Source organism: Corylus avellana, chromosome ca2 (genome assembly GCF_901000735.1).
Source record: "Corylus avellana chromosome ca2, CavTom2PMs-1.0".
NCBI classification, from domain to species: domain Eukaryota; kingdom Viridiplantae; phylum Streptophyta; class Magnoliopsida; order Fagales; family Betulaceae; genus Corylus; species Corylus avellana.
In genome coordinates, this window is record NC_081542.1 from 11,642,981 (window position 1) to 11,664,906 (window position 21,926).

At 36.0% G+C, this 21,926-nt stretch overlaps 1 protein-coding gene across 2 annotated transcripts; it reads left to right on the forward strand.

Annotated features, from left to right (window-relative positions):
• The first annotated feature begins 4,650 nt into the window (after positions 1-4,650).
• LOC132170741 (lysine-specific demethylase JMJ31) lies at positions 4,651-18,184 on the forward strand. 2 transcript variants are annotated; one of them, XM_059581829.1, is made up of 15 exons: positions 4,651-4,782; positions 4,909-4,986; positions 5,506-5,589; positions 5,692-5,850; positions 6,042-6,110; positions 6,229-6,355; positions 7,102-7,174; positions 7,332-7,448; positions 8,486-8,605; positions 8,729-8,747; positions 9,225-9,309; positions 9,504-9,829; positions 12,357-12,472; positions 12,601-12,694; positions 17,890-18,184. In XM_059581829.1, exons 1-15 carry the CDS (start codon positions 4,693-4,695, stop codon positions 17,959-17,961), a joined length of 1,629 nt encoding a protein of 542 aa, XP_059437812.1. In that variant the 5' UTR covers positions 4,651-4,692; the 3' UTR covers positions 17,962-18,184. The 2 variants fall into 2 exon arrangements, with proteins under 2 accessions (XP_059437812.1, XP_059437813.1); XM_059581830.1 differs by having other exon boundaries at positions 7,127-7,174; positions 7,379-7,448.
• The last annotated feature ends 3,742 nt before the right edge of the window (positions 18,185-21,926 follow it).

Below are 21,926 nucleotides of genomic sequence, written 5' to 3' on the forward strand. Positions count from 1 at the left end.
TGTAGCTAAAACAACTAAACCACTAACTTTGAAGATACTGAGAAACGAATGAAGATATTTCCAGTTTTCATCAATTGACTTGGAAAATATGAGGACATCATCTATATAAACAATTAAGAAATGTGCTATAGGGTCAAAGGGCAAAATCTTATGTTCATTCATATGGGATGTACAAAAATTCATCATTATGTAACTTATGTTCATTCATAAATTTTTCCAATTCTGCAAAGATTTTTAATTGTGGGTGTAAATGAGGTTCTTCTATATCCGTTTGTGTTGGAGAATTTGGTCATTCTTCTTCAAAATTTTCTTGATTAGCTGTATAACATGGAGAGCTTATTACAGATTCTACTTTTATACCTTTTAACTTTAAATTTTTATCTCTTCTTAAAGGTTCAATATTAACGGAGAAAGATTCAACGACAATCATTCTTGTTATCAAAGCCAAGATACCAATAATAACAGTCATTCTTGGTATCTTTGTTTTAATAATAATTTCACCAGTCAGCTCCCTATTTGGTTCAACAGATGGTGGCAAAGTCATGGGATGATTCCCGAGATTTTACCTCCAGAACTTGCAGATGCATTACAACAGTTCTCTACAGCCTACAGAGTTAATGAAGCAAAAAGCCAATTTCCTTCATTGCTCCATATGGCAAAGAAATATAAAATCTCATGGCTCTTCAAATGGGATTATGCTATTGATCAAGGAATTTGCAGAAGAAACAGATATGTCCGCTGGTGGGACAAATTCAACATTCAAAAAATACTTTCATCAATACATAGAGAATTTTCTTCATTCACCACTCAAAGCCAATTCTTGGCAAGCAAATCACATTTACAGACAGAAATTGCAGTAGCCATGACCCAGGTCCAATGTAAAGAAGATCTCAAGGACTTTTGTAGAAGCCTTCTCCTTAAAGCTGAAGGCATTGAAGAACAAGGAGAACAAAGCCCGGCTTCGTCCTCCTCTTCAACAAACCAAGTACAGCCGATTTACCAGGAAGCCCAAGACCCCTATGATCTTGGTGAAGATTGAGACTTAAAGAAGCCAAAATACAGCAAACACTGTTCCCAAATACAACACTGTTCATGTCATTGTTTTGACGGTCATTACTGTTTGGCGGCCATTACTGTTCATGTCGGCAACTACTGTTCATAGCACTATTCAGCACTATTCACCTGACATATCACTGTTCATCTACTTCAAGCCCCTTCAGCTCTTGTAATCGGGGCTCGGGTTCTTCCGAACTTAATTCTCTTTTCTTTTCTCCCTCTTTGATTATCTGTGAAATCTCACAATATGTATGTCAGAGTTTCATCTATGTATTACAGAATGTTTAATTCAATGAAAGCTTCTTCAAGCTAATTTTAGAGCATCATATTTTCGTAAGTCTTTATTTTCATATATCTTACTTTCATTATATATATTCTTGAATATATGTTTCCAATTGAAGTAGATTCAACATTTCATATTCATATTTATGTTTATATCTTTGTGTATCATTCTAGATATTCTGTTCATATTATTATATCTTTAATAATAATAATAATAATAATAATAATAATAATAATATAAATATTATTAAATTAAATGGAAACCTGGTTCCCGGTTTCCTGGTAAAAACCGACTACCGAAACCGGGGTACCTGATTTTTGGATTTTTCGAACCGAAACCGGGTTCCCGGTTTCCCAGTTTCCTGGTTCCGGTTTCGGTTTCCTAGTAATTTTTGACACCCCTACTATCAATTGAATGGCTCCCACACTGCTGGCGATAGTGATTTCTTAGAGACGGACTTGCCATTCACCAAGAAGGTAGAAGAGGCTGATCTGCTTGACAAGTTCAAATTACCACACATGGATTGTTATGATGGAAGCCGAGACCTGGCAAACCATCTTGAAATATAGAGCTCACATTGCGTTGCAAGCCTCGTCCGACGTGATCCTTTGCCGAACATTCCCCCTTACCCTCAATGGAGCGGCTAAACGCTGGTTCAGCAGTCTGCAACCGCGATCCATAGGAATTCACTAAACTCGGTAAGAATTTTTGTTCCCATTTCATTGGAAATCGCTGGCGACGCATGCCAGCGACATATTTGCTAATAGTGAAGCAGGAGTTCAATGAGTCATTGAAAAGTTACATGGCTTGATTTAACCGAGAGAAACTCACGATCGACGACCCAGACGAAAGGGTGGTCCTCCCCGCCCTAATAGGAGGAATATAGCCTCATAGTCCGTTTATGGCCAACGTGGCCCGCGATCTACCAAGAAATTTGAAAGAGCATGGCGAGAGCCGAAAAATTTATCAGCCCCAAAGAAACTACAAGCGCGTTTGCGGAATAAGCAAAAAATGAGAAGTCTCTAGAAAAAAGGAAGGACAGCCGGCGGTCCAAGAGGGATGTACGAACTTGTAAAGCAGAAAATAATTTCGCAGCATACCCCGCTCCTTAGTAGAGCAGAACCAGGTGAACCACTATTTGTTTATCTGGCGTCTTTAGCCACAACTGTAAGCTCCGTTCTTATCGGGGAAGATCTGGACAACTAGTAAGTCCAGTGGACCGCTAAAGTCGTCAGACAACTACTGAGTCTAGCAGACACCTGCCAAATTCGATGGCCTTATCAACATGTTCTTTTTTGTGCAAAAATGCACTCTTTGGAAAAATGCTGACCAAGAAATTGTTTCAAGGTTGAATCATAGGAGCTATTTTGACTTATTCCTCTAAAAGGAGCAAAAATATATTTTTTGGAAAAGCTTAAAAAATGAATTTTTTTATTTTTTATTTCTTTTAAAAAGCTATTTTTTCGACTTTAAAAGCTCTAGTTCTCGATGCAATCCCAAACGTATTTTAAATGTTATCCCGATAGCTTTTTGATGTTCAAATCAATGACTTAATTGATATAAGGGAAATTATATACAAACTCCTTAGGTCAACGCGCTTTTATTAAAAACTCCATGGGTATTTTTTTCTGGAAATTTAGTCCTTGGGTCACTCGAAACTACTATAAAACTTTATAGCGTCAATTTTTGTTAACTGCCTTTAGTCCACTCAAAACTCCCCGTTTTATCTGATTAAAATATTAAATTTTTATGAATTTAATTTTAAAAATTAAATCTAAAAATAAAAAATAAAAAATTGAAGAGCAGTGCCACCCCTAGCCACCCCCCAACCCCTATGGGGTGGCCGTAAGCCACCCCAGGTGGTTTGGGGTGGCCTGCGGGCCACCCCAAACCACCCATGGGGTGGCTCGAGCCACCCCTTGGGTGGAAAGGGGTGGCCTATTGGGGGTTTGGGGTGGCCCGCAGGCCCCATGGGGTGGCTCACTGCCACCCCTGGCCATCCTTCAATTTTTTTTTTTCTTTTTTTTTAATAAATTAAATTAATAAAAAATTAATATTTTAATCAGATAAAACGGGGAGTTTTGAGTGGACTAACAACAGTTAACAAAAATTGACGGTAGAAAGTTTTCTAGTAGTTTTGAGTGACCTAAGGACTAAATTTCCGAAAAAAAATACCCAAGAAGTTTTTAATAAAAGCGCGTTAACCTAAGGAGTTTATATATAATTTTTCTTGATATAATGCACAAGTATAGAGTGGCTTGCTTATTGGCAAAACTACTCCCATGTGATTTAGTGAGAAGAGGGCATGGATTTCAATGATGCAATTCTAAGGGTGGGAAACTTGTGTCCATTAATTCTTGCTCACTGGTTTCCTACCACTATATTTTGTTTTTGGGAAACTTGACTTGTACCTTGCATGCCCATCTAGGCTCATCTTACATAATAGAGTATACAAGCGATTGTGGTTAGTAGTTATTGAAACACATAACCATACCGTATAACTACTCTCTAAAAATTGGCGGTTTGGACTTCAATGAGCCTATTTTAGATGGTTTTGGGCCCTTTTTAAATAATTAGAAGGCTTCAAAATATAATAAAGCTCAATAATAATATTGTTATTTTTGTTTTGATGAATAAAGATTAATTTCATTAAACTCAAAATAAAAACCCTATATCAAACGCACCAAAATGACGTCGTTTTATATATTATTATTATTATTATTATTATTATTATTATTATATATAAGGTTAGGCGGGTAGTAGGTATTAACCGCCTTCGCCTACTCCTAAAACTGCTAATCGCCTCGATTTAGGAAAATCATTCTCTCTATTTCAAAATCCCTCAATTTCTTCAATTTAATATATTTTGAAGGGTTACATTTAATACACTACCATCATTAAAATTTTTGGACAATAATACCCTTAAAAATGCACTAAATAGAGAAAATTGAAGAATTTTGAAATAAAGAAGATCCTTTTCCCTTGCGGTTTAAGTGGTTAGCGATTTGTTTTCACGGCTTACAAAAGCAATTAATAGTTATTAGGCAATTAATAGCTCCCGCTTGTATACCCCTACGGGCCCTACCGCTGAATGTCCAATACCAGCTAGGAGAGCTACTATCATTACGTGCAGCTAGAGATTTCATCCTTTTGGGTTGGAGAGGATGCGCCACACAGTAGTGGACCTAAAATTGTTGGGCTTCATATAAAGGCCTCCAACACTCACACACACTCTCTCAATCCACTATTCCAAGTTTCAAACAAACAAAACCAAACCCGGTATCTATAAAAAAAAAAAAAAAAACCAAACCCGGTATTCCCAATCGGAGCTTCGTCCGTACAGCTACCGAGAAATGGACGATTCCGTTAGAGTCCAAAGATTCGAAGAACCTCCTTCGTCCATAGAATTCGAGTCTCTGATCGAACTCCGAAACGCTCCCGCGGTTTAATTCTCACTCCCGCGAGAATTTCCCTTTTTCGTATTTTCTATTATCTGTTTGTTTCGCGGGAAAATGCTACTCACTTTCTGCTTCTTTCTCTTATCTTCATTTATTTATGTTTGTTTAAAGGTGTTTACTGGATGTGTTAAGGACTGGGCAGCTTTGGCCAAGTGGAATCCATCGAATGGCGGCCTCAACTATTTGCAGGTTTTTTTTTTTTTTTTTCAACTCTGCTTTGTTAATTATATAATCGGTTTGCGTTGTTTGGTTGGCATTTTGAAAGTGATTTTCTTGCTTTATAAAAGCCAAAATCAAAACAAAATATTTTGCTTTTAGGAGCAAGAAAGAAAAGTAATGTGAAAACTGAAATGCATTGGCTTTCAAAACTTTCACGCCAAATTAACCAACTTTTTAATAATAGCTGTATCAATTTTTGATGGATACAATAATTGAAATTATTTTTCAAATGTGTGTTTTTGCGCATGTATGCTTAAATGCGTGCTCAGTGTTCACTATGTATTACTTCATCGTGAGAGGATTAAGACTTAACATATTTAAATTTGGCCATAAAGGCTAAGCCTTAATGCTTACCCACTTAAACTACGCTCATATGCTTAAGAAGTTAGTTATAATGATTTTTTTAACTTTTGGTTTTGCCGTTATTAATATTTTGTTTATACGGTCATTGGATGAATTATTGATTTCTTTGCTCTAATGGAAACATAGGAACGGGCAGGATCATGCATTGTGGAGGCCATGCTTTCAAGATCTGCGCCTGTATTTAATGGTGATCTGAGAAGCCACGAGAGGGTAATAATTCTCCACAGTTTTTGTGAATGTTGTGGAACTTTGAATTGCTCCTTCTCGTGGTTTAATGCAAGCCCCAATTACTTTTTTTTTTTTTTTTTGTAGATTCCCTTACCATTTTCTACCTTTATTGGTTACTGTAAGCAACAAAATCAAAACAAAGATTATGGTCGTGATGTCCATTCTGAATTGGAAGAACACGGGCTAACAGGGCCCAATGCAGAACATGGAGAAGATGCTCCTGGACAAATCTATTTAGCACAGGTTCCAAGTTCAATGTATTTAGTATAATTAATATTTCTATAGATTTTGTTATAAAGTTAATTGTTTCTTTTCCATATTGCTGTTGGGTCCGTTTCTATGCTGCATAGGTTGTATTTCGCTTACCTTATTCATTTGTTTTGTGGGTGGTAATATAACACTTTAAGATTTGTATTCGACTACATGCAATTCAGGTACCAATAATGAATGTTGAGGATGAAGAGAGGGTTCAGTTGGAAATTCTGAGGGGAGACACTGAACTGGTTAATATATTTCTTTCCACTATTCTCTGTTGTCTAGTCTATTGCTCTCCACAAGAGTGTCATTGTGCACAATGTGCAGATTTTAGTTTTCAAATTAACATCTGTTTGAATTCTGCAGCCTGCAATTTTGGAGAGGAAACCTCTAGCTTCTATCAACCTGTGGATGAACAATGCTGAAGCTAGATCCAGTACTCACTATGATCCACACCATAATCTTCTATGCATAGTTGCTGGCCGCAAACAAGGTGAGGTCATTCTCTTGGTTTTCTTCCCTATGGATGCCCCGTGTGTGCTCCTAGAGTGGATGCCCTAATTTTACCTTAACAAATGAAAGAAAGAGCTGGCGGTGTTAGGGTGTTGCAAATTTTTACTACAGTTGATTTTTTGGTTGCAAAAACATGCCAGCATTAGTTTTTGTCAAAGCAAATTGTCACATTGGATTATAATATTTGAAGTAGCCCTACCCAATGCCTTTTTTATTAAATCATTAAAAATTAGTCTTTTTTTTCCCTGTATAAAACAGTTCTTCTTTTGTATGGGTTTTGTAGATATCTCCAGGATTTGATGAGACTGCTTTCTTTATATCTAGGAAAGAAATATGGACAAAATTTTTCTACAAACTGGGTTGTAGGAGTTCACACAACCCAGCCTCTAAAATAGTGACATGTGTTCCTTAATATGTGAGAAACACATTTTTTTAATAGCATTAATAAAAAGCCATATGCTTCTTACATGCTTAAAGGACACATGTCACTTTTTAGATGCTAGGTTATAGGAGTTTCTACAACCCAGTTTGTAATCAATTTATGTCTAAGAAATATATAGTTCAAGACCTTGCATTTATTTCTACTTGTTTTGAGTAATTTATTCTATTCCCTATTGAATATGTTTTTGTACATTATTGTGTTAGGCTTTTAGCTTAGAGCCTTTACAGCGTTTCAAGTTATATATATTTAAAATTGTCTTTTTGAAAAGCCTCTAATCTTTACAGTGGTCTTATGGCCTCCTTCTGCTAGTCCCATGCTATACCCAATGCCAATATATGGGGAGGCCTCAAACCATAGGTATGTTGCTTTGTATATTGGTAACAGAAAATTGGTTCTTGGTTTCTTCTCACCTTGTTAGATACAAAAATTGAATGCTTCTAATTTTTGCTCAGAGAAATAATATTATAGAGATTTTAAATTTGTGTGTGTTTTTAATCATTTGTTCATCTGGCAGTTCTGTTGCTTTAGAAAACCCTGATTTTTCAATTTATCCGAGAGCAGAATTCTCTATGGAGTACTCGCAGAAGGTTGTTCTTCATGCAGGTGATGCGCTTTTCATTCCTGAAGGCTGGTAAGGTTTTAAATCTATTTATTTAAAACAATGTTGCCTTTGTTAGAAGCCTTATTTATTTATTTATTTTTTTCCAAATATACTGCTGAGCTTTCAAGGTTTCTGATATCTCAACCTCTCTTCAAGTTGTGGGGTTATACTATTTCTCTACCCCCCCCTCCCTCTCTTGTCATCTTCTACTTTTTGGTAATTATTGTGTTGTGTACTTCAGAAGTTATAGGCCATGCATGTTTGTCAAAGTTTTGTTTTATGTTCTCAAAACAAATACATTAACAAACAACTTAAAATACAAAACTTCTTGTAAATTTGTATTCTTCCCTTGTTGTAGAAATATTTTGGCAAAATTTGTGCTTAGTAGAGATAAAAGAAAACTTATTATTTAAAAATAAAAATAAAAAAAGATTAGGGTGGTCGTGTGACCACCCGATTAACCTTTTTTTTTTTTCTACTTAATTTTTTAATTTTTTACAAGTAGGTCTTTACATCAATTTGGGCTTCTCAATTAAAAAAAAAAAAAAAAAAACTAAAAACCAAAAACTGAAAAAAAAGAAAAGAAAAGAAAAGAAAAAGAAAAAAAAGTGGTTTGAAAATCGCTCCTAGGGCTGAATCAGACGGGTGTGGGCAATCCACCTAGGGGCCACCCCCAAAAAATGCTCGGGGGTAGCTCAACCTCCCCCATTCGTTTCAGGGGTGGTTTGGCTGCCATCCCTAGGTGTTGGGGTGGTTTAGCCATCTATGAGTGTGTTTTTTTATTTATTTATTTTTTTAACTTTTTATTAAGGATATTTTTTGTCGTAAGGGGGGACATTGATATTTTTTGGTAGTTTAGGGGGGGACATTGACACAATTGGTAGTTTTGAGGGGACATTGACAAGGGGTGGTAGTTTGAGGGAGGTATACGTACTTTTCCCTATAAATTATTAAATTATATCATACAAATTACTCGATTTACTCATTATTATAATATTTTTCCTTTAACATAACCTTATTCCATGTGCATCTCTAGGTTAGGTGATTGTTTTTTCTGTTTGTTACAGGTTCCACCAAGTAGACAGTGATAATTTGACCATTGCTGTTAACTTTTGGTGGCGGTCCAACGTGATGACTTGCATGTTAGAGCACATGGATGCGTATTATTTGCGCAGAATATTGAGAAGGTACTTGTAGTATAGATTCTTTTCAAATAAGTCACTCAAGCACTTCTAATATAGTAAACTAACTTTAGTTTTGTGTCAATTTCATGTGTCGTTTGCTCATCGAATCAACATTTTATATTAAAGGTTGACGGACAAAGAGATGGTATGTATCTCACTTACATATATTATTTAATGCCACATAGTTATTTGCTAGAGTGTTGTCTTTGTCAGTCTTACTTCCATGGTATACAAAGTTCTCTGTGAAAGATACTCGTTGAAATATCCTACAGCTGGAGTTTCAACAACAGCCACTAATGGTAAAGATGATTTCATGTATCTGTGTACTTAATAGAATCTTTACTGAATCTTTTTTTTTTTCCGTTTCTTTTGGCGTTTTATGCTTAGTTTCTATAGGTGTTTTTTTTCTTAACCTGCAAAAGTTTGGGGATCTCAGGTTTCTGACAAAGTATTCTATGAATTTATCACAGTTAATGATGGAACTAATTTAATATGAACATCTGACCGTCTTTATTCTGTGAGGAGTCAAATTTAACATCTTCATCCTCTTTAAAAAGAAATATTTACAATAAGGGGTATATTAGTGAGCGCTGTTATATTTGATTTTGTACAATTAGGACAGGACCAAGTGCTAAATAAGACCTCTTCTGCTGGAATTGGGAAAATGAAGAGGCACGTAAGCGAGCTGCCTAGTAATGGAAAAGCAGGTCAGTTTCTTACAAGCCCGTTGAATCTCTATTATAATTCATATATCAGGATTATTTAGTCTTATTTTCATTGTATTTTTTCTTTCCTTCATTCTTCTCTTCCTCTTTATGTCAGAGTAAAAAAAGGAAATTTGCCGCTCATTTCTGTTCCAGTGGCAAAAAACTTACATCATGATCTGATATTTGATAACCAGATTATTCTGGCAACGAATTGGATCTGGCATGTGAGGAAATAGATTTGAAAGGGAAAGAACTGCAGCATAAGAATCTGTTGGAGCTGGAACCTTTTGCTCTCCAGGTGCTTCATGAACTTGTTTCTCTGGTCCATGACCATGTTAATGTTTCTGATCAAAGTCAACCAGTGCAATCCACTTTCATAAATGATTCTGCTGCTAGAGTGAAAGGCGAATGTAAGGAAGTTGCAACAGCTAATTTATTTCACTTGGATGATGATCCAGTCGCTAAAATTCTTTCGACCCTCGAACCAAGTACTTTGCAACATGTATTTCTTGCCATAGCGGTGAGTTTGTACTCTCTTATAAAGCTTGTAGTTTTAGATTTTGTATTAATACTAGTTTGGTACTTAAAGGTGTTGGTCTTAAATAATTTTACTCATTATATATTATGGGATGGAAAAAATTTTGTTGAATCTAAATGGGTTCTTTATGTAAGTTCTTGCTTGTTCGGTACTAAAAGAAAATGTGGTGAGTTCTTTTTCTCCCTTCAATATTTCTGTGTGGAAAACAAATTGTTGACTAAAGTGATTAGAAAAGCAGGTGATCTTACTTGTAGTTGAGGGAGTTGGGTGATTTTGCTCTTCAATTCCTTACATGTTTTCCCTATACCTTTATACCTTATTGTTATTTATGTTCTGGAAACATTTTGAAATTCTTTTATTCTTATTTTATATGCCTATGTGTTTTCTTAGCTAATGCCCTATTACTTAAAAAAAAAATCCGCAACTGAATTCCAAAAAAAGAAAAAAAATCCCCAACTACTCTGCCTATCACATTGATATAGCATTTGGTTAAAACTTTCTGGAAATAGTTTTATAAGTAATGCTAGAAGAATTTGTCCACTTTTCCAAATGTGATCCTGTTACAGGAATAGCTTCCTTAGTTTCCTTCTTCTATCACAGTGAGTGCACATTGTTCAGATGTCAGGGGCAGTGAATTTCACATTCTTCAGATGCCATGCCTCGAACCTTTTTCGTTTCCATTGTTAATTGCAGGAGGGCGGCTGCTGCCAAGGCTCTATATGGCTGTAATATATATCATTAATAAGCTTCTCGTATGTTCAGCCGTTTGACGATTACTATTTCCCCCCCCTGGCGGGCATTGTTTCTTGTTCTGGAAATCCTTAGTCGAATTCTTCTGAGAGCTTTTGAGGGTGGTTATTTATCTGGTAGGTGGGCGGCGGTACTAGAAGGTGTACTGACAATGTCTCACCTTCTATTTACGGATGATAGCATCTTGTTTTGTAATGCTAAAGTTGTCATCTTCATGTATGAGGTCTTTACTTCTTTGTCTTGAGGCTTTATCAAGCGTAAAAGTTAATTTGGGAAAGAGTTAGTATTGGGGAAGCTGAAGATGTGGAGTTGGTGGAATTGTTGTGTCGTAAGTTGGCAGCTTAACCATGAACCATCTTGGTTTTCCTTTGGATTTTTTTTAAGGTTGCTATGGTGCGGAGATTGGATTGGAACGAATGGAGAAAAATATTGGTTGAATGGAATGAATTTTAGTTGTCTAAATGTGGCTTTCTGACACTTCTTACGTAGACTTTGTCTAGTCTATCTACACATTTTCTATCTCTATTCACCATTCCTACCCGTGTGACTTCATATGATGTGGGTTGAATGAAGAATCTAAGTTTCACTTGGTGCAATGGAATATGGTCTACTCCTCTATGAAGAACAGGGGGTTGAGGGTGAGGAAAATTGAGTACTTCTAATCAAGCTCTGTTGGATAAAATGGTCATGGCACCTTGGTGAGGAGAGGATCATTTTTGGAGACATAGGCATGGGGTAAATGGACTTCTCAAGAGTAATGGAGGCCGTATGACTGTTGTCTTTGGAGAAGTATTTGCGTTGGTTGGGATAGACACTTTGGTTTTGTTTCTTTTGAGGTAGGAGATGGAAGACAGATTAGGTTTTGACACGATGTATGTTGTGAGGAGCAAGCTTTAAATTAAAGGAAGTGTTCCTTGATTTGTTTTTAGATACTAAGAATAAGGATGCTTCTGTGTTCAGTTATTTAGATCATTTGGATTCCACAAGGGTTGATGGGCTTTGTGTTTGGAATCTCAGGTTTTTTTTGGGCTTTCTATAATTTGGGAGTTGGAACTTGTTGATTCTCGCATGTCCATATTGTATTCTAATAGATTGGTGGCTAGTGACGCTGAACCATGATAAAAATTTAGTGTTCACTCTTATTGTGAAGTTTTAAGAGTTTCTAATTGGGAGCAATTCCCTCGGAAAAGTAATTGGTTTTTAATATGGACATCTGCTTAGAGTAAAATCTTAAACTGTGGTTAATCTCATCAAACAAAATATTATTACTGTATATTGTTGTTGCTTGTATAAAGGTAAAGGTAACTGTTGATCATCTGCTGCTACATTGGGTTTAGTGGGTGATCCCGAAGAAGCTGGTTAATGTCTATTTTAGCTGGAAAGGATTGTTTGGTTGACATAAGTATACTTTTATGTGGAATACAGCTCCTCTTTATTTTATGTGGATGATATGGAGAGAAACGAATAGTTGTAGTTTTGATGGTGTTGAGAAAACCATTTTTGAGATTAAATCTGATTTCGTGTGATCTTTTGCTCTAATGAAGAACTGTAACCGTCAGGGCCTCTTTTCCATCTTTTCTTGATTACATGGATAACATATTTTAGATTGTAATTATTTAGGGGAGTCTCTTGTATACTCATTGTGTGCTTGAATTTTTATTTTTTTTTATTACTCGAGAATAAAATAAAGTTATCTCACTTGAAAGAATGTCAAACTAATTCCTCTTCCTTTTTGTTTTGTTTTGTTTTGTTTTTTCAGCACAACTTCCCAAGAACTTTGGAGGCTCTAATAGTTCATTTACTTTCACCAGTGGGGGCAGAAGTTCTTACAAGGAAATTCGATGAGATGGATCAACAGATCACTGAGGAAGACCGGTACTTGCTAATTTCACAATTACTGTTTACATAATTTTTGTTAAATACTTATCAAAAAAATAATTTTTCTTAAATACTGAAGCTTTTGCCTTTGGTTTTTGTTTTGTTATTCATCATTATGGTGTCAGGAACAAATTCTACCAAGTCTTTTATGGTGCATTTGATGATCAATTTACTGTAATGGATGCAATTCTAAATGGGAAAGAGTCATTTGCTCTCCAGGTAATGCTGTGTGCTCTTGTTGAAATGTGTTTTTGGAACTTGACACCTGGCACATTTTCCAGTATCTACAAAGTGGGTTTTGTGTGTGTGTATTGGATATGTTGGTAGGTTGTTAATTATGTATGCATGGATGCGTGCAAAGGTCCTTTTCTCTTTTTTTTTTTTTTTTTTTTTTTTTGGGGGGGGGGGGATTGTTGTGAAGAAATTTGTTATTATCTGGCCTGTCATCCTTGTCAAATAGAGGTGGGCACAGAAATCTACCCATTCCGACTCTGACGGAAGTTGAAAACCGGAATAACCTCTGAGCTGAACCTCCCCAGGAGGGTTTCCGAGCCAAACCAACACTGACATCCTCGAATTGGACGTAGGTGACCTTGCTGACTTGGTGGTCTTGTCGTTTGGGTAGAAGTAGATGGACCAGGTGTAGCCTCTTATAGTGAAGGAGTTGGAGGTGTTGGATTCTGATTGTCTGATGGAGAAATGCATGGGGGTGTGCTTAATGTTCTCGATGATCTCTGGCTTTGGATTAGGAAAAGGAGAGAGAATAGAAATGATTTGAATTTGAAGGGATGGTTGAGAATTTAGCATAAGCGTGTGAGAGAGAGAATCGAGATCATGTTATAGCAACATTTCGGTGAAGGACAGGAGCAACTACGAGCGAAGGCAACAATGCTGTTTTTGGAAAAGACTTGCGGTGAGTGACCATAGGGGAACCTCGCTAGAGCTTCCATGGCAGAACTACGCAATAGTGAATATTTGAACTGGGTTTCCATATCTTTGCGAGGGTTTTAAATCTCTATGATTGTGAGGTTCAATAGTTTTGTGTTTTTCAAGGCCGGGTTGGGTTTCTGAATACTTGCTTCCAACTTCCAACTTGACACACATCGAAAATAAAAAATCCCTTCTGACTACAATGCCAATACGTGCCAGAAATTGACCAATTGGGTTGGCTGGCTCAGGTAGCAAAGGATGGGTAGGGTCAACTTAATTGGTTTCTTGCATAGCGCTACTTGTTAAGACCTTGAACCATCCTTTTGTTCTGAGCAGTATGTTTGAAAGGGAAACTACCATGCTAGACACCATTGTGAATTGCTATTATGCATAAAATGATAAGAAATTTTTTTTTTGATATCCACTGTTGATAATTATTCATTCAGTGGTTTTCATTCCCATGATTGGTTTGTGCCACATCGCAAGGAATAGTTATTGAGCATGATGTCACCATAACATAGCTTTTTCATTTGTTGGGACATGCTATTAGAGTAAACATGGTATGACGTTCATGTGCAAGGATATATCACATTTTGAAACAATGAAAAGATCAAAATGACAACATTATCAAATGGGAGGTACATGTTTTTGATGTTCTTGAAGAAGAAAGGGCCTTAGGCATTGAGGAGAATATGAAGAAAGCAGAAATTGTTAATGAGTTAGAAAGATGTACTCACAAAGGAGGTTAATTGGAGCTGGAAATGTAGGGTCTTGTGGCTGAGGGTACACACAGTTATTTCATATAATGACTAGGCTTGGGTATCGGTCAAAATGGTCTGGTTTTGGCTCTTATCGGTTATTAACCGATAATTTTCGGTTAAACGGTTTATTAACCAATACCGAACCAATAAGAAATTTAACTAAAATTATCGGTTATAACGGTACGCGGTTAAATTGGTTAACCGATTTAACCGTGGGCTTTATATTGATTTATTTTGTTAGGCAAAAAATGAGTTTTTTTTTTAACTTTTGAGAGCCGAAATATTTTTTGTTTGGCTAAAATAACTTATTAAAAATGAGTTGTTTTAGGGCCCAAATACTTTTTGTTGGGACCCAAATATTTGTTTTTTGGGCTAAACAGAACTTCCCTCAGAAAAAGTACCTGAGCTGGTGAGAGAGTGAAACAGAACCCACATAACACGCAAATACGAAAGAACAAAAGCAAATTCTCAGAAAACACGCTTTCCCTCAAATTCTACTGAGAACCAAACAAAGCTTTACTCAGGAAAAAATGCGCGAGCCAGTGAGGGAGAGAGAGAGAGAGACAGAAGCCACATCGAACTCAAAACGCGAAAAACAAAATAAAATCCCTATAAACCACAGTTTCCCTCACATTTAACCTTATCAAGAAGTAAACCCATACCCAATCAATTGTATGGGCAAAAAACCCTTTTGAGGAAGAAAAAATTAACAGAAGAAGAATTCATTCAAAGCCACAAGAAAATGTGGGTTCATCAAGACAGAACAAAAACAACAGAAGCAAGAAAAGTTTACCTCTTCGCCAAAAGTATCTGGGTAAGGTGATGGCCAAGGATTACTGAGTTAGGTGACTCAGGCGAGAGAGAGAGCTCAGAGAGGCGAGAGACTAAGAGAGGCGCGATTTTAGGGGCTTAGGGTTTGACAATTACTGAGTTAGAGAGGTTTTATAAACCTCTCTAAAACGGCGTCGTTTTGGACCATTACCTAACCCGTTCTTATCGGTTAAACCAATTAACCGATAACAATTCCTTAACCGGACCGGACCGGACCGATAAGGATTCTGGTACACATTTTTTAACCGATAAGGATATCGGCATATCAGTTACGGTCAATATCGGTTCAGTCGAAACCGGTAGACGGTCGGTAATCGGTAACTGGTTAATCTGCCCAGCCCTAATAATGACAACTCTAACAGAAAGAGCACCATTGACTCTTTGTTGATTGATGGCACAATTTCTACCAACTAGTCGGGGATCAACAAGCACATTGTCTAGTTTTTTAAGAAGTTGTTTATTGAGCAGTTTAGTTGGAGGCCTGTGGTGGATGGTCTCTCCTTTGATTCTATTGATGCGGCTGAAGTTAGTTGGTTGGAGAGGAGGAAAGGGAGGTGTGAGAGGATGTGAAAGCAATAAATGGTGACAAGGTGTTGGGCCCTAATGGTTGCTCTATGGCTTTCTTCCAAGCTTTATGGGTTGTTTTGAAAGTGGATATCATGAAGGTCTTTCGTGAGTTCTATGCTTCTGGTAAGTTTGAGAGAAGCCTTAATGCTATGTTCCTTGCTTTCATTTCAAGGATTTCAGGGGCTGTTGACCCCAAGGATTTTTGCCCTATTAGTCTGGTGAGTAGCATTTACAAGATTTTTGCTAAGATTCTAGCAATCAGGCTTAAGGCGGTGTTAGAGAAGATCATTTCTAAGTCAAAGAATGCATTCATTTGAGGTAGGTAGATTTTAGATCATTACTTATAAAAAAAAAAGAAAAAGATTTTGGATGATATTCTTATTGCCAATGAATGCATTGATGGTATAATGAGATATGGAGAATCGGGGTTATTTGTAAAATGGACTTATAACAAGCATATGATCATGTTAATTGGGGTTTTTCGTTGTACATGCTGGGAAATTGCGGGTTTGGGGGGAAGTAGTGCTCATGGTAGCTCATTGTATTTCATTAGTGTGTTTCTCGGTTTTGGTGAATGGCCATCCCATAGGCGTTTTTAGCAAATCTCGTGGGTTGAGGCAAGGGGACCCGTTGTCTCCTTTGCTATTTGTCATAATGATGGAGTGTTGGTAGGGGTGGTTGTCGGTCTAAACGGTTGGGTTTTGGCTAAAACCGGTTACCGAACCGAAATTATCGGTTAATCGGTTTTTTAACCGATTACCGACTGGTAAGCTTTTATTTCGAAATTATCGGTTAAATCAGTTAAAACGGTTCGGTTAAATCGGTTACTGTGGGCATTTTGTTAATTGGGCCAAAAATTAGTTGTTTTGGGGGCTCAAATATCTTTTTTTGGTTAAAATAGCTTATTAAAAATGAGTTGTTTTGGGGCCCAAATATTTGGGAGGTGGATGCCTTTGCCTTGTTCTTTAGGTTGTATTTAGTAACAATAAGAAGGAAAGGTGAAGACAAGTTGCGGTGGGTCTCTTCCAAAAGAGGGTTATTTGGTGTTAACTTCTATAGGGTCATGGTTTGTTATGATAGTTTTCATTTTTCTTGGAAGAGTGTTTGGAGGACTAAGGTTTTGTTGTGGGTGGCCTCTTTTGTGTGGTTGACGGCTCTAAGAAAGATCCTTACAATGAACAATCTTCAGAAGTTGTGCGTCATTGGGGTTGTTAGGTGTTGTATGTGAAACCAAGATTGGGGAGTCCGTAGACTATCTTTTTCTCTTTTGTGAGGTTGCTTGTGTCATTTGGAATCTTTTCTTCAATCAATTTGGGTTGTCTTGGGTTATGCGTAGATGAGTAGTCGATTTGTATACTTATTGGTGGACTGCCGACAACACTTAGAGCGTTGTTGTGTGGAAGATAGTACCTTTGTGCCTTTTGTGGTGTCTATGGAAGAAAATAAATGATAAGAATTTTGAGGATCGTAAGAGTACTATTTAGGAGATAAAGTCTTTATGTTTTAACACTTTGTATAGTTCAACAGCTGCTTATGTTTTTCCTTTAATGATTAGTTATCATGATTTTTTTTTTTTTTGTCTCTACTAGTTAGGTGACTTCTTTTGTATATTTTCTATGTACATGAGAATGCCTTACGCTTTTAATGATTTCTTGATTACTTATATAAAAAAAATATTCTCAAACATCTCTTGTAAATTAATTTTAGACGTCAAAACTTTTCAAGGAGAATATCAGGTGACATCATGCTCAGTAACTATTCCTTGCGATGTGGCACAGGACAATCATGGGAATGAAAACCAATGAATGAATAATTATCAACTGTGGACATCATGCTCTGTAAATTATTCCTAACCTATAAAATGGGAGTATCCTTGGATGAGTGGTGCAGAAAATACCAGAAAGTTAGAATGTTTACAGTTTTGGTGGCTGCTCCCCCTGAAACAAAGGGACCCTTAGTGGAGTTGATCTCGTCCACAGGGTTCACTTTATAAAATCGGCCGCACCATATTTTCATGAAATATAGTCTTATCTATATCTATCATTATGTCCTTTCTTCCTTTTTCATATTTATGTTTTCTCAGCTAACTTAGTTACCCTCTCAGTGGACATGCATACCAATTGGTTTACCTGCAAAAGCATGATCTTTGATTTTATTTGCATCTATGAATACCAATGCAGAGAATGTGCAGGTTGCCGATAACTAAGATCTTCCTATATTAACACATTTATACAAAAACTTGAAACCCAATAGCTGGGCAAGGAACAATGAGGGCTAATTGCATACCTTGTAATATGTCATTGTTTTTGCTGTTTTATGTTGCAGGCATTCAAGAATGTGCTGGATAAATTCATGGGAGTCAACTTGGATGGACCAAAACCAAAAGCAGGGGACTAAATGACACTAAAAAATGGGCCCACAGAAGCTTTTTGTCGTATCGGTACCTTTTGATACGAGTAATCCACAGTTTTGTATATGAACAGTGCTGTGTGCATGCTATTTTGACTTCCTTTGAATGGTTCACTCATTTCGGATCCAACATGGTCCATTAGAACTGTAGAGAAAAACACTACTGAGAGGTCGGCTCCTTTAATATTCTTGTGTCAGGGTATTTTCTCTTTACGTAAATTTTCAATAGAAGCACTTAGTAAAGTTACAAAGAGACTTTAGTTAATTTAGATAGACTGCATCTGTAAATGTAAGTTGCATAAAATCTTTGCAAAAATGGTATAATATATATTCCTGTTTTCAAAAACTGGATTTGGCTTATGTGCTGTAATAAAAACTATAGTATATTTAACAACACGTTATTTTATTCTCATTTAAACAATCAAAACATGAGGATAAAGAAAGGAAAAATGCGACAACATTTGGTTAAATCTGGATCCTTGGTTGTTTTTACAGGAAATCTTCTGTAAATTTTAGCAACAGCACATAAGCCAGATCCGAACGAGCTAACTTGAATTTATATCTTATACTTATTTATTTTTAAACAAAACTGAAGGGGAATGAGAGGTAGGCCCATTACACACTGCCATGGGCCTCATCCAAAGTAATTATTATCCCTTTAGTTATCACCTTGTTTCATTTGGGTCCTTGTTGTATTAATGTTGGAGGAATTGTATGAAGTTGCCAAGAGAAAAAGAATATGAAGGTTAATGAAAATTCAGAATAACTACAAGGAAAACATTAATGTCAATCATGCAGTATATGTTGGAAGCCCTTTATTTATTTTATTTTTTTTTATTTTGTTAGTAAATGGTAATTTTGTGTTGAAGTTTGTGGAAAAGAGGGTGGTGTATGGGGATTTGGAGCAGAAGGGAAAAAGGAGAGAAAAGCATGAAAAAGAAAGGGTTTGGTAATAATGAGGATGGGAAGGAAGAAAGGGAAAAAAGTAAGGTTTCATGAGATGAGAGATTCCCTGATGGAAGATGACATATGCAAGAGTGCTGGTAAGAGAGGAAGATGGAGGGTGGGGGAAGGGAATAGAAGAGAAGCTTTTGGTTTGTCTGGTTGTGCAGATAAAAAAGAGGCAGTCTTTTTTACAAGGCAAATAGCATGTATTGTACCCTAAACCCTGCCACTTACAAACATATATACTTTCTAAAAGCTTGGATATACCCTAACACCAAACCTTCCTTTCGTTAATCCCTAGGCTCTCTCTTTCTCTCTCTCTCTCTCTCTCTCTCGGTGAATATACTTAGATGTAGTGCCAAGCAACTTTTCCCCTTTCCTTTATTTGGCTAGCTAAGATGTTCCATATAGCAATTGAAATTTGATAAGAATAAGATGGAAATGAATGAAGGTCTTGGATACCCTTTTATTTTTCATTTTATTTTTTTATTTTTTGTTTTTAAAAAAATCAAGATATATTGAAGTTTTGTTGTCCTTTTGTTGGATGAAGTTGGGGTTTCTTTCTTACCAATTATCATGGTTATTTGACAATAAGTGGGCCATGTAAAAAACACAAAAGAAGAAGAAGAAGATCGAAGAAGAAAAAGTATGATGAAATAGTTAAAGAGAATATATATATATGTGATGAGTTTTTTGTAAGTTAAGGTGCCAACAAAGGCTGCGATATGGGGACGAGCACAGAAATTGATAAAGAGACATCAAGATTGGAAAAAAAGAAAGACTCAAAAAAACTGTAAATTCAAACATTCAAAGTTGTGTCGAGCATCTCTTTCATAACCGTTGACATTGTTTCCTCTATTATTATTACTATTATTATTATCTCTTTCTTTTTTTTCCTTTTGGTTTAGTAGTACCACTATGTGGCGGACCACCATCACACCCAGCACAAATTCACACACACTCCGTTTGCCTTTTCACTCACGCCTACAAATACGTTTTACACTCTTTAGAAAAAGCCTAAAAACTTCTTTGGAGAATCATTCGATATTTTCTTTGTTTGTGTAGAGAAGAAAGTCACCACAAAAAAGAACTTCTTGGAATTTGATTTTACTACTCAGCCGCAGTAGTAAAAAGCAAGTTTCAAGAAATTTCCTCACTGACTATATATATATATATATAGATAGTCATGAGTGAGGAAATTTCTTGCAACTTGCTTTTTACTACTGATCAGTATCTGAAATATACAAAGTAAAATCAAATTCCAGGAAGGATTTGGTCTTCCACCAAACGATAATTGATGATATGATGATGACTCGTTCAAAAACATTTTCTTGACCTTCTATTTTATTTTATTTATTTTTTTCTTGTTAATTTTGTCATTTTCGAGGTCTCAGTATATATGTTTGATCTTCTTTTCTGGCAACTGATCTAGGGACCCATGTAAACAACTTGCATTATTCTTTCACGCCTTCTAGAGCTATCTAGCTAGGATGGACATTATTTTTTCTAGTCGTGCAATTATATTGTATTAATTTTTTGACTTATTAAAGTATATAAACATATATAGTTGCTTGACGGGAATGTATAGTTTGTTAGATAGAATATTAATTAAATTATTAATTTATTATTTGGGACACGTCGTGATTTAACATGAACTCGAACATTCAATCTGTCATTCACCTCAATTTCAATCAATTACTTTCACGTGTTCAACTTAATTTATGGATCGATCATTTGAACATTCATCCAATTAGAAACCCCCTAGCTTTTTTTTTTTTTGTTTTTTGGAAAACAAGCTAGCTAGCGATGGGTACTTGGGGTCTCTGGCTTTTAGCATTTGAAAACGAAATTGCCCTAATAAAATTTGGTGATTTTTAGCACAAAGTCTACATGATCATCTTTTGGACGTAACGTGTGGAAAAACCAACGGTGAGAAATTAAGACACCACACAATACGCAATGGATTTTTCTTGCATATAAAAAACTTTGATATATATATCGCAGACACCTTGATTATCTTATTTATGGTTAATTAATTTATTTGACTAAAATTGCATGAGAAAGACTAAATAATCAAATGTAGTCTATCACTGTCATTAACGTTAGTTGAAGGGGCATATATAATATTCATGAAATCGACAGAGTACAAGGTGTGGCCCTCTACCGACATCCTTATCTCAGATCCACCCAACCCATGTTATTTGTTAATGTTATATAGTTTTTTTTTTTTTTTTTGCTGCCCATATTTCCTTGTAAGTTGAGGGTGTAATCGTAATCATGCACATAGATATATATGTTAGGTTGCATGCAAGTGTCTAGTTCTATAAGACGTGTATGGCCATAATCATGAAGAGGAATACTTAATTTCTCACTTCCTTATTCTTTCTATCATCAGAGAGGTAGATGCAAGAAAGAAAACAAAAGAAAAATAATAAGAGCTTAGACAAGTAATAATTAGGTATGGAAGAATGCTACATCGATCAATATTCTTAAGTTCTCCAAAATAACTTTTAGAAATGGAATATGTTTGATGATGTCTTTGTTTCAGTTTGCAAATCAATTCGATCAGTACCTTGTATATCCTGAATGTTGAAGCAAAATCCTAAAAAAAAAAAAACAAAGACAAGGCAAGATCCCCATATATAGGGGTTTTATTTAGTGTTCATGCATTGAGTTTAAGTTGAGACTATATATATGAGTTAACCCTAATTCAACCTATTTAAATCCCTAATCCACATTCTAATTTTATATTAGGTTCATGTCAGATTTATAGGTTGTATCAAGGCACATGTATAAGATTATATAACTCAACTCTAACCTAGCCCATATTATTAAACGGGTCAAACCTCTCAACTATAACCCATTAATTTTGTGTTAAGTTTGTATTAAATTCGCTGAAAAATTGCGAAAGCTAATCCACCTGGCTACGGCATTGTGTGATGTGTTTCCCTAACTACCATGAACTATTAGCACTCGATTATCCAGCAGGGCAGTCACATCTCTGATCA